This window comes from Leucopleurus acutus (genome assembly GCF_964270905.1).
Source record: "Leucopleurus acutus genome assembly, chromosome: 16".
Classification (NCBI taxonomy): domain Eukaryota; kingdom Metazoa; phylum Chordata; class Mammalia; order Artiodactyla; family Delphinidae; genus Leucopleurus; species Leucopleurus acutus.
Genome location: NC_139158.1, coordinates 74,092,549 through 74,105,310, shown reverse-complemented (window position 1 = coordinate 74,105,310; position 12,762 = coordinate 74,092,549). Strand labels below are relative to the sequence as shown.

The window sequence follows — 12,762 nt, the reverse complement described above, 5'->3', positions numbered from 1 at the left end:
CTGGTGAAAGACCACAGGTTATTGCATCCATCCATCCCAGATTCAACAGTCAATGGGTGTCTTAGACTCAGATCAAGATGGAACATATGACGCAGCCCATGTCGTCTTGGAAATCTGCCAGCAATTCCAATTTCTCTGCCTCTACACTGTATCTTTCCAACGGCTGTTGGTACAGTCTGGCCCCTGTGTTCTCCAAATCCAGGGAATCAGAGACACGGTTTCTGGTAGGGCTCATAGGTACAAGGGGGTTCTCTGCGTACCTGGATTTAAAGGGACTATTTAAGGGTGGGGAGCTCTGCCTACCTGGTGCACAGTTCCAAAGCCAGCTGCGTTGGTCAGTCCATTTGCTCCTTGATAGATCCCTGCTGTTCCTGCAGGAAGGAGGGACAGATGAGGTTTTTTACAGTCAGAGAGGGACATGGAGGAGAAAGACACAGCAGAAAGGTGGGGTCTTTGAGGTCCTCCGACAGGTTGGGATGGAACCTGTGACTCTGGCAACCTCTCTGAACCTCAGTTCTCTCAACGAATTAATGAACAACGTGAATAATATTTTAATTAATAATAAATTAATAATATTAATGAATAAAATATAAATAACACCTTCAAAGGATTCTGGTGAGAAATAAATGAGAGTGCACCCAACACAGTTTCTGGTACTCGATAATTATGTTTTAAAACTTATTTATTTAAAAAAATTGTAAATGTACACAACATGAAATTTACCCTTTTAACCATTTTTTTAAAAAACTGAAGTATAGTTAATTTACAATGTTGTGTTAGTTTTAGGTGTACAGCAAAATGATTCAGTTATACATATATGTATCTATTCTTTTTCAGATTATTTTCCATTATAGCTTATTACAAGATGTTGAATACAGTTCCCTGTGCTGTACAGTAGGACCTTGCTGTTTGTCTATTTTTTATCATTTTAACCACTTTTAAGTGTATTAAGTAGCATTAAGTACAGGGGCATTAAGTACATTCACAACGTTGTGCAACCGTCACCACCATCCATCTCTAGAACCTTTTTCATCTGGCAAAACTAGAACCATGTGCCCATTAAACAGTAAGTCCCATTTCACCCCCTCCCCTCGGCCCCTAGCAACCACCATTCTACTTTTTGTCTCTATGAATCTGGCTACCCTAGGGAACTCATGTAAGTGGAGTCCTACGGTATTTATCCTTCTGTGACTGGCTTATTTTACTTAGTATAATGTCTTCAAGGTTCATCCATGTTACAGCATGTGTCAGAATTTCCTTCCTTTTTAAGGCTGAATAGTATTTCATAGTGTATATATATATGTCCCATTTTTGTTTATCCATTCATCTGCTGATGGCCACTGGTTTGCTCTTACCTTTTTGCTGTGGTGAATAATGTTGCTATGAACACAAGTATACGAATGTCTCTTTGAGACCCTGCTTTCAATTCTTTGGGGTATATACGCAGAAGCAGAATTGCTGGGTCATTTGGCAATTCTATTTTTAACTTTTTGAGGACCCGCCATACTGTTTTTCCGCAGTGGTTGCATCATTTTACATTCCCACCAACAGTGAGCAGGGGTTCCGACTTCTCCACATCCTTGCCAACACTTTTGTTTTTTTTAAATTGTAGCCCTTCTAAAGAGTGTAAGGTGGTAATAATTATGTTTCGAATTAAATGAATGAGTGTAATGACTTCTCCTCTTTGAGCTTCAGTTGTCCCACCTGTAAAATGGGGATAAAAGTGATTACTACTACTACTATTACTACTACTACTAGGAGATGCTACTTAGTGAATGAATGAGTAAATGAATGAATGAGTGCGGTGCCATTTCAGGTAGGGTGGTCAGGGAAGACCTCTGAGATGACATTTGAGCTGAGCTAGGAGTGATAAGAGGAAGCCAATGATGGAAACATCCTGGGGGAGGAGTTTTCACAGACACTGAGGTCAGACCCTGAGGTAGGGATTAGCTTGACAGGTTAAAGAAAGAGCAAAAGGGTCAATGGAGCAGGAGCCCGGAGGAAGAAGAGGGCGGTGACAGCAATAACAGCAGTGAGCTCGTGTGTCAGGGCTTCTCACGGGGAAAGTGAGAGGAGAAAAAGGTGAAGTAGCGTGCTCAAGGCAACAGCGATAGTGAGTGACAGCCGCTGGGGCTGGAACCTGGGCAGTCTGGCTCAAGTCCGCGTTTCCAACGTGACTCTAGACTGTCGTTGCTGCTTCTTTTTAGAACTGTTTTTTGGGATATAATACTATACCATTATATACTATACCATTTATATACTATACAATTCCTCCATTGTAAAAATGTCACTTTTTAAAGTAAATTTCCTTTTTAAAGTAAATCGCTATAATTGTGCAGCTGTCACCACGATGCAGTTTTAGAACGTTTCCATCACCCCCAAAGTGCCCTCTGCTTGTCTGCAGTCAACCCCCACTCCCATCCCCAGCCTCAGGCAGCAGTTGACCTGTTGCTTATTCTAGAGTTTGCCTTTTCTAGATATTTCTTAGAAACAGGATCATTACAACATATATTTGTGTCTGGCCTCTTTCCCTTAGCATCACGCTTTAGAAGTTCATCCATGTTGTAATATGCATTAGTAATTTATTCCTTTTTATTGCTGCATAGTATTCCATGCTATGGATGGACCACATCCTATTTTTGGCTATTATGGATAATGCTGCTATAACTATTTGCATACAAGTCCCGTGTGGATATATGTTTCCATTTCTCTTGGGAGGATCCCCAGGAGTAAGATTGTGGAGTCATGTGGTAAGAGTATATTTCACTTTTTAAGAAATGGCCAAACTAAAAAAAAAACCCAAAACACAAAAAAACAAAACCCAAGAAAAGCCCAAACAAACAACAAAGGGAATTCCCTGGCAGTCCAGGGGTTAGGACTCTGCACTTTCACTGCTGAGGGCCCAGGTTCAATCCCCAGTCAGGGAAATAAGATCTTACAAGCTGTGTGGCACAGCCAAAAAAAAAATGACCAAACTGTCTTCCAACGTGTCAGTGCCATTCTCCATTCCTACCAGCAATGTGTGTTTTATATTCCCACCAGCAATGGAAGAGAGTTCCAGTTTTCCAGCACTTGGTATGTTCAGTCTTTGTGACTATAGCCATTCTAGTAGGTGTGCAGTGGTATCTCATTTTGGCTTTAAGTAGCGTTTCTCTAATGACTAACCATGTTGGGCATCTTTTCATGTGTTTATCAGTCATGCATCTTCTTTGATGAAGGTCCATTCAAATCTTTTTCCCACTAAAAAAAAAAGTTGGGCTTGTCCTCTTAATACTGAATTGTAAGAGTTCCTTATAGGTTCTGGAAAGAAGTTCTTTATCAGACATATGATTTACAAATATTATCTCCCAGTCTGTAGCTTGTCTTTTCATTTTCTTAATGGTGTCTATTGAAAAGCAAAGCAAAAGTTTTAGTTACCAATTTTTTATCATGAATCTTGCTTTTGCTGCCTAACCCAAGGTCATAAAGATTCTTTCTTCTAGAAATTTTATAGTTTTGGGTCTTACATTTAGGTCTATGATATAATGTAAGTTAATTTTTGTGTACAGTGTGAGGTAAGGGTCTAAATTAATCTTTTTGCATATGGCTATCCAGTTGTTCTAACACAACCGTAAAAATTTATCCTTTCCCTCACTGAATTACTTGAAACCTTTATCAAAAATTAATTGACAATATACAGAATTGATAAACAACAAGGCTCTACTGTATAGCACAGGGAACTATATTCAACATCCTGTGATAAACCATAATGGAAAAGAATATGAAAAAGAATAGGTATATATATAACTGAGTCACTTTGCTGTACAGCAGAAATTAACACAACATTGTAAATCAACTATACTTCAATAAAATTTTAAAAATTAATTGACAATAGATGTGAGAGTTTATTTCTGGACTTTATTCTTTTCCACTGAGATATCTATCCTATACCAATTCCATCCTGTCTTTTTTATCAATTTTTATTTTATATCGGAGCACAGTTGATTAACAATGTTGTGTTACTTTCAGGTGTACAGCAAAGTGATTCAGTTATACATATACACGTATCTATTTTTTTCAAATTCTTTTCCCACTTAAGGGGGAACAGAATAATAACTTAGGTTACTACAGAATATTGAGCAGAGTTCCCTGTGCTATACAGTAGGTCCTTAATCCTGTCTTGATTCCTGTAGCTTTGTAGCAAGTTTTGAAACCAGCTAGTGTAAGTTCTCTAACTTTGTTTTTCTTTTCCAAGATTGCTTTGGCTTCTCAGTATAATCTTGGCATTTACATATTAATTTTTGAATAAGCTTGTCAATTTCTCTTGGCCAGAAGAAAGTGGCACAACATGTTTCAAGCGTATCAACTCAGAATTCTATATCCTTCAGAAATGAAGGGAAATCAATATATTCCAGAATGAAGGAGATCTAAGAGAACTCGTCGCTATAGATCTACCCTGAAATAATGGATACAGGAAGTTCTTGAAAGAGATAGGAAATTTTAAAAATTAAAAAAAAAAAAAGGAATCTTGAAACATCAGGGAGGAAGAAAGAAAAAGAGTAAAAATACTGTATGGGTAAATAGTCTCTTCTCCAAGAGGTTATACCAGTAACTCAATATACTAGGTTCATAACAGTTTGCTATTAAATTTTAGGAATTACTTTTTCCAATGTGTTTTATAATTATATAAAACATTGAAATGGTTCTAAAGTCAAACTGACAAAATAAACTAACCATATCCTTATCCAGAGGTGAGGGGGATTACGTCCTGGGCACTGGGGAGGCAGTGGAGAGGTAAGCTGCCAGTAAGTGCTTTCACTGGGAGCCTGGGGGGCACAGGGAAGGGTTCCGAAATGCCAGCTGGTGAGGGGTGGAGCCAGGGAAGGCTTCCTGGAGGAAATGACGTCTAAACTAATCTCTGGAGGATGAGTAGGAGTGAGCCAGGTGAAGAGAGCAAGAACCAGGAACACCGCCACACCTGGGCAGCCCCTCCTGATCTCCATTACGTGTGTAACAGAGAAGAGCAAAATCTGACTCCATGTTGGATCTGTTTCTTTTACTGTAACCTTTGCTTTTCGTTGCTTTTGTTATTATAATCTGCCTCAGGGAACCCTGCCCCTCTTCCTGAATACTAAACTAAAGGGTCTTTGTTCAGCTCATAGGGAGACAGTCTGACCCTGCCTACCTGTGAATGGCTGCAGAAAAGAAGAAATTAACACATCCCCTCGCCAATACTGGCCAAGCCAGGAGATATTTTGCAAGACTAATGGTCTTTTTACTTTACTTTCTCACCTCCTCCCTGCTCTCTCTGTTCTATGAAAGAAACTGGCATCCAGACCCCAATAAGATGGTTTTTGGGGACACTAGTCTGCCATCTTCTCCGTCTGCCGGCTTTCCGAATAAAGTCGCTATTCCTTGCCTCAACACCTTGTCTCCCGATTTATTGGTCTGTCGTGTGGCAAGCAGAGTGAGCTTGGACTCAGTAACACATGGAGGCCTATCTAAGACATAGAAACCAGAGAATTTGTCCACACTAGTATGGCATGATGTGCTGGAATCCCATTCGTTCCTCAATGGCCTGTCCAGACACCACATCTGGCAGAAAGTCTAGGCCAGCCTATTCCATTCAAGGTCATTTTTGGGGTCCTGGTTACCATGGCAACTCAACCTGCTAAATCATAGGAACATGCCTGCCTTAGGAAGTCACTTCTGGATGCAGTGTTTTCTCTCCTGATTTCTCTTTTCTTTTATGGCAACCTTCTGAATAACGATATAAGGCAGGTTTGGAAACAAACAGGCCACAGTCTTGTCCCTTGGTATTCTTTCTCCAAAATGGCCTCTTTTTTGTTTTCATTTTATGACCCAGGGGCATGAGAAGAATGGACAGCTGGACAAACTGCAGTGTTCTGAGGGCAGCCCCAGAAGCCCTGCAGTGAGAGAGCCCTCCCATGCCAGAAAGGACACTGAGGAAGGGGGCACGTGGTCCCAGAAATCTCGTGCCACGCATGTGGTTTGCAAATGGACCCACCTGGAGCTGCAGTGTTAAATGCTGACCTCTTGCCTCCATCTGGCTGGTGAAAGGCCTGGTGAGGGCTGGGGAAGGCAAGGACGAGATGAGGAAAACATCCTCTCTTAAGGTGATGATGGTGGCAGCTCCTGTTAGGGGCCCCTCCAAAATCCATTCATTCCTTCTCTCTCATATTAATAGAATCTCTGCTTTCAAGCTGCGCACATGGCCAGTTAGAATAAGCACTACATTTCCCAGCTTCCCTTGTGGCTGGTGTGGCTATGTGATGAGTTCTAGAGAAGGGAAGAGGGATAAGTAATGTGTGTGCAACTTCCTGGTTGTGCCCTTAAAGGGCAGAGGCAGGTTCTTCCTTTCCTGGGAATGGCGCTATCTTGGACCACAGAGCTGAGCAACTAGACATAGGAGCTTGGACCCCTGCCACCTTTGCAGACCAGAACCATCACATCAGTTTGGACTTTTAGGTGAGAAAGAAATGCCCTTCTTTCTTATTGAAGACATTGTAATTTTGTGTGTCATATCAGCTTTTTCTTTGGTTGACTGGTTTTCTTGGGTTTTAAGTAAAAATAGACTTTCACTGCCTGGCTCAGTAAAACAATTTTTTTTTAAGAAATATTTGTTTTTTTCATTAAAATATTTATTTATTTATTTGGCTGTGTTGGGTCTTAGTTGTGGCATGCAGGATCTTTGTTGTGGCATGCGGGATCTTTGTTACGGCACACAGTCTTCTCTTTAGTTGTGGTGCAGGGGCTCCAGAGCGTGCGGGCTCAGCAGCTGTGGTGTGTAGGCTCTAGAGCTCATGGGCTTAGTTGCCCCGCAGCAAGCGGGATCTTAGTTCCCCAACCAGGGATAGAACCTGCGTCCCCTGCATTGGAAGGCAGATTCTTAACCACTGGACCACTAGGGAAGTCCCTCAGTAAAACGATTTTTAACTGGATGGTCATTCATTCATTCAACAATCATTTCCAAGTGATGTACCAAATATTACTGTGTCAGGCACTTTTCTAGTACAGTAAGCAAGGGTTGACACGTTCGGAGAGGACAGACAGAACACCGCTGAGTGAAGAGATACACCAGGAGTTGAGATAATTCCAGACAGATCGAAACACAGTGATGCGTGAGCGCAGCCTTACTGAAATGTGGACTGAGGACTGGGGCCTGCCCACAAACTGGTAATTACCAGGTGGTGATGAGATAAATACAAAAATTGAGAGCCAGTGTGTAGAACTGTCTGCTGAATCTGATAATAAAAAATCAGGGCTTATAATTTGCATCTTTAAGTTCTATTGTTTCTCAATCTTTTTTTCATTATTGCCACTCCTCTTCCCCCCACCCTTTTTAGATTCCTCCAATCTCCCCTCCCTCTATAAAACTTTAATATTACAGATATACTACATATCTGTTTATATTTTATACTTACTATGTTTATTTTAATATATATTTAATACTTAATATATATTTATATTTAAATACTTATATATAGGTGTGCTTAACACAAAAAGAGGAAGATGTTTTTGCCGCCCTGAGAACCAATTTTTGTCCCCTTTGGGTCCTACCTTCCCCATCGAGAATGGATGTTCTAGTGATCATTTTTATTGTGTTTTACACTAAATTAAGGAAAAAACCCTGGTCCTTCACCCCAGAGAGTATGTGAAGTACTGGGTGATACAGCACCTGGAGGTGGCCCTCTGTATCAAGTAAAGACATTCCCAGAATTGGATGCTGTTACATATAGTGACCTGTTTAATGCTGCTGTTCACCCTCCACGGTAGAAATTGTTATTCAGTTTACAGAAACTCAGTGTTGGAAGAGTTCCATGGCTTGCCCAACCACATCTGAGCTGAAAACTGCTGCTCCTTCACATATACTAGGTTGACCATAAGAAACCCCCCAAAACACAAAGCAGAAAATAACAAGAGTTGGCGAGGCTGTGAAGAAATCTGAAGCCTCGTACATTATTGGTGGGAATATAAAATGGTGAAGCCACTGTGGAAAAGTCTGAAGATGCCTCACACAGTTAAACATAGAATTACTATATGATCCAGCAATTCCACTCCTGGGTATGTGTCCCAAAGAACTGAAAACAGGTGTTCAAACAAAAACTTGTTCTACTTGTTCTATTCTCCATTGCCAAAAGGTGGAAACAACCCAATGTCCATCAACTGATGAAAGAATAAACAAAATGTGGCGTATCTATTCAATGGAATATTATTCAGCTCTAAGAAGGAATGAAGTACATGCTAAAACATGGATGAATCTCAAAAACATTATGCTAAGTGGAAGAAGCCATACACCAAAGGCCACATATTCTACGATCCGATTTATATGAAATGTCCAGAAGAGGCAAATCCATCGATACAGAAAGTAGATTAGTGGTTGCCAGCGGCTTGTGGGGAAGGGGGAATTGGGATGGAGAGCTTCATGGGTATGGAGTTTCCTTTTGGGGTGAGGAAAATGTCTTGGAATTAGATAGAGGTGGTGGTTGCCCAACATCGTGACTGCACTAAACACCGCTGAACTGTATGCTTTAAAATGGCCAATGGTTGAATTCTAAGTTATGTGAATAGCTCAGTTAAAAAGAAAACAAAACTGCTGCTTCTGCTACCTCCCAATATTGTCTCTACAGCCCATCTCCCAGGCAGCAGTAAAGGAAGGAAGGGTACAGAGGGGCCCAGAAACATGATGACACCCGCCTCGGCCACAGCCCTGGACACTCCCCACCTTGAGCCCTGAGAGAAGAGGTGATATCTGAGTCTCATTCCTTCCACCCACCCCGATTGCAGGGAGAAATTCTTGTCCCTACCCTCCTTGGGACCAACCTCGTGTTCCCTTTTCATGTTTTCTTTCCCTTTGTTGGCAGTATTATGGCTCCATCATAACCAGGCTGCCAAGATTCTCCGCAGAAGGTTCCTCTGAACGAAGGTCAGACAAGCCGGTCCCACCCCCCAGGCAACTCGCACCACGTTCTGAGATCATCAGACAGCTCTCGCACGCGGGGGCCGCTTACAATATGGGTGAGATCTGGGATCTTTCAAATGTTGTCAGTCCAAAAAGATCCGTCCTTCCTGTATTACAGCTGTCAAGAGGAGAACCGGGTTCCCTTAGTTACACTCTGTGTAAACTGGGAAGCGAACATGTTTAGGGTGTGATTCTTACACACGATACTGAGCCTTCTTGCTTGCCCAAATTAACTGCATAAAAGAGCTGGTGCCTGCCTGTGATACGGGAGACCTCCCCGCAAACCTGGCACCAGACGTGCAATCGACAGGGCACTTCGGAGTGGCCTGTGACATTCCAGAGAAGATTCTACACGGTGGATTAGGCAATCAGAAATCATATCTACAGGGATATGTTTAATGGAGAGATACAAAAGAAAATGCGGAGAGGTGTGAACTTCCTGGGTGTTTCTCCTCAACTTTCGCACTGAGAAATCGCTCCTGAGGTGTGTCTGACGTGGATGCTTTAATTCCACTCTTCCTTCCTCCACCGGGTAGCTCTCACCACGCAATCACAAGGGACAGGTGGAAAGCAAATCCGGGTTCAGAGGGGGAAGGCAAGTGTGTCAGGGCCACGCTCTGATACACTTTGGGACTTCTCCTCCCAGATGGTCACGCCAGGGTCACGGACCCTGACACTGGATGCACAGCATGGGCAGAAGAAGAAGAAAGATGTAGCAGAAATGAGTTATCTCGGCTCTTCTGATCCAACGTGTAGGTTCCAGAGTCTGGGAGGATTTGACATGCAGGCTAATGCTTCTTGAACTCTCTGTAAAGGACTGGTTTTTAAAGGCCTAACCTTTTGGGGAAGAAGATGTGACAATTCATGGTGTGATTCGACAGCTCCAAAACTGCTCTACACCCTGTGCTAGGAGACGAGTCTACGATCACGTGCTTGAATGCTGGGGCAATAGCGAATCACTGTGAGTTTCTCACTCCAGTCCCGTATTTATGTTATTACAGGCCAGCAAGTCTGTGGACTGACCCCACTTGGCAGGCCAACTAAGAATGAGGTTGAGGTAGGTAAGAAATAGAAGGAAAGAAGGCTTTTCTCCAGGTGTGGGGCGGAGGGGGGAGGGGGATACAATTCTCCTGGTTAGAGAAACAGGGCAGAGCGAGAGGGGAGGGAAAAGAGTGAGTGGAGCGCGAGAATGAGGATGAGTGGGAGTCGTGGGGCAGAGGGATTCTATTCTCTGCACCCGCCTACAGCTGCCGAGAAAGCAGTGAGACCCCCAAATCAGACGTGGCTGTGTGTGCTGAGTCTAAGGTCGGCAGCACTCAAAACCTTACAGGCCCAGCAGGGGAAGGAGGCCAGAGGAGTTGGTGCAGACACAATGAAAAATGGTGACTGACCTACAGTTTTGGTGTCGGGAACAAGAGGGGGTGGTGTGGACTGTGGCAAACTGGAATATGCACAGTTTCCATCTAAGAGGGTAGCAGTTTGTGACAGACGCCATTTGGTTCCCCAGGAAGCACTCCCAATTCCTTTCTGCCTGGCAGCTTCAGGACGGCCATGAAATCTAGCGCTGGCCAAGGGGGCTTCTGGGAGAGACTTTTCTTTTGTTCCTCTGCTGGATCCTCCCCTGGATTATGTGAGGATGTAATGTCTGGAGTTACAGCAGCCATCTTGGAACAGGAGGTCACAAACATAAAAGCAAAGAGCCCACATGCTAAAACAGAAGGAGTAAAAGGATGAAAAGAACTTGGTCTTTGAAGATAAAATTGAGCTGACAAACAACCTTGGGGGTCTAGACTTGCTAAATACACAGTAAGTACCATTATGGTTTAAGCTGGTGGGAGTTGGGCTTTTTGTTCCTTGCAGCCCAAAGCACTCCTAACTGATACAATACTACTTAGCTCCAGCTGACCCCTGTCACCTAGAAATGTGAGTCGAATGTAGCCAGGGCTTCTTATTTTTCCAAACAAGTCAGAAATCTGGATTTGTATATAAAATGTCCCAAATTTGAAATATAGGCAACAAAGTAGTTGGACAAAACAAAAACAAAACAAAATAAAACAAACAAAAACATGATTGCAGGGTGGGTGAGGCCTATGGGTTTTCAGTTTGTGATCTCTGGTCTAGGAAGACAGAGCAATAAAAGATTCCTGTGCCCACGATGTGGCAAAGACACAGGGATGAAGAGCCCCAGACCCCAAAGGGCCACATGGACCAAGACAGTGGACGACCCAGCAGCAGCCTGGGCCCCAGTGATGGAAGACGGGATGGGACCCTGCTCCCACAACACACTGGCACTAGGTAAGATTCTGGAACCATGGTCAAAATTCTGGAGAGTTTGGGGAAAGCCCTGAAACACTAAGATGAAACGCTCTTACCAGCCCAGGGGAATGGTGGCTCAAAATACAAATCCTGTTGACAGGCTGAAAATAAAGTCAGTTCTATTTTTTAAGCCCCTTAAGCTTGCAGACTGAGATCTATACCTGCTATACAAGGGACCGAGGAATTCTTTATGTCCCTGGAACCATGCCTCCACCAACGTCAGAGAACCTGTGTGGACAGCATCCTCTTTTGCCATCCTGCAAAAGGTCAGGTGCTGATGAGTTCATTCAAATTCATTGCACCTTTTCCTCATGAGTGCACCCAAGATCTCTCTTTTTAAAAATTTGTTTCCGGCCACCCTCTGTCACTCCACAGGTGTGTGTTTGTGCGTATCCTTTTGTTTCTGTGTTCTTGCAAAAAGCGCACTAGTGTTTTGTGGGCAGGTATAATTTCTGTAAATTCTGTGTGCTGCATTTCTCAGCTTTTTTCACCCAGCGTTAGGTTCTGACCTTTGTGACTGTGGGTACTTCTCCCCTGTCGTGCTGGCAGCTGCCCAGCCCTCCCTCGTGCGCTTTCTCCATATCTCTCCTGCTCCCTCCTCCATCCGAGAGAGGACCTGGGATACCTTCATCTCCGCCCACCACAAACAAGGCTGCTGTGAACATCCTTGGACCTCTTCCCTCGTGCCCTGTGTGTGTGTTTACTCGGGATGTATTCCCATGAATGGGACTGCTGGGTTCCAAGGTCGAACAGAACGAGTTTCCCTAAGGGCTGAGTGAGTGCTCTCGGCGCGGCTACCCGGTGCATCTTCCCACCGGCAGTGGCGTCGGGTCCTCTACCCCCGCATCCCCACCAGCACTTGGCATCATTCCACTTGCTAATCTTTGCTGTCCTACTAGGACCAACATGTTATCTCATTTACTGTCTTTAATTCCCATTTCTCTGATTACTGATGACTCCGCACATCCCTTCTTGCGCTTGTTGCCTTCTGGATTTCCTTTTTAAGGAGACGGTGACAGTCACCAATGAAAACCTCTCCTCCCTCTCCTGGGCCAAGCTCAGCTTTAACTTAATCTAAGCCCTTAGAAACTTCAGTTACTGTCGTTAGCAGCTGGACTAATAATAATAATGGCCTCCATTTACTGAGCACTTATGACCTTCCCCAGGGCTGGTCATTTTACAGGCATTATCTTTAAAAATTTCCATCACAACCCTAAGAAGGAGGTCCTATTAGGAAGTGACAGAGCAGGGGTCAAGCCCAGGTCAGCCTGACTCCAAAGCCCAGGCTCCCAGCCTGTGTGCAGCCCAGCCTTCCAAGCAGCTGTGGAAATCGCACAGGTCACTGCCATCCTGATTTCACTGTCACCCATAGGTCTGACATGCCATCCCAAGCAAAGGAAATCTCACGGATAATCCCAATGAACAAGCATCCCCTCATCAACATTACTTGCTTTGGAATCCATCTTACAATTTCTTTCCCTACA

General features: G+C 43.5%; 1 protein-coding gene across 4 annotated transcripts in view; it reads right to left on the bottom strand.

Moving 5' to 3' along the window:
* Nucleotides 1-12,762, bottom strand: part of EYA2 (EYA transcriptional coactivator and phosphatase 2) — a gene marked incomplete at both ends in the record, with an annotated part of 173,342 nt that overhangs the window by 89,024 nt on the left and 71,556 nt on the right. For all 4 annotated transcript variants that reach the window (XM_082856786.1, XM_082856787.1, XM_082856784.1 and 1 more), the window contains one exon: nt 304-371. In XM_082856786.1, the coding sequence (XP_082712912.1) occupies nt 304-371 (68 nt within the window). The remainder of the gene's footprint in view (nt 1-303; nt 372-12,762) is intronic.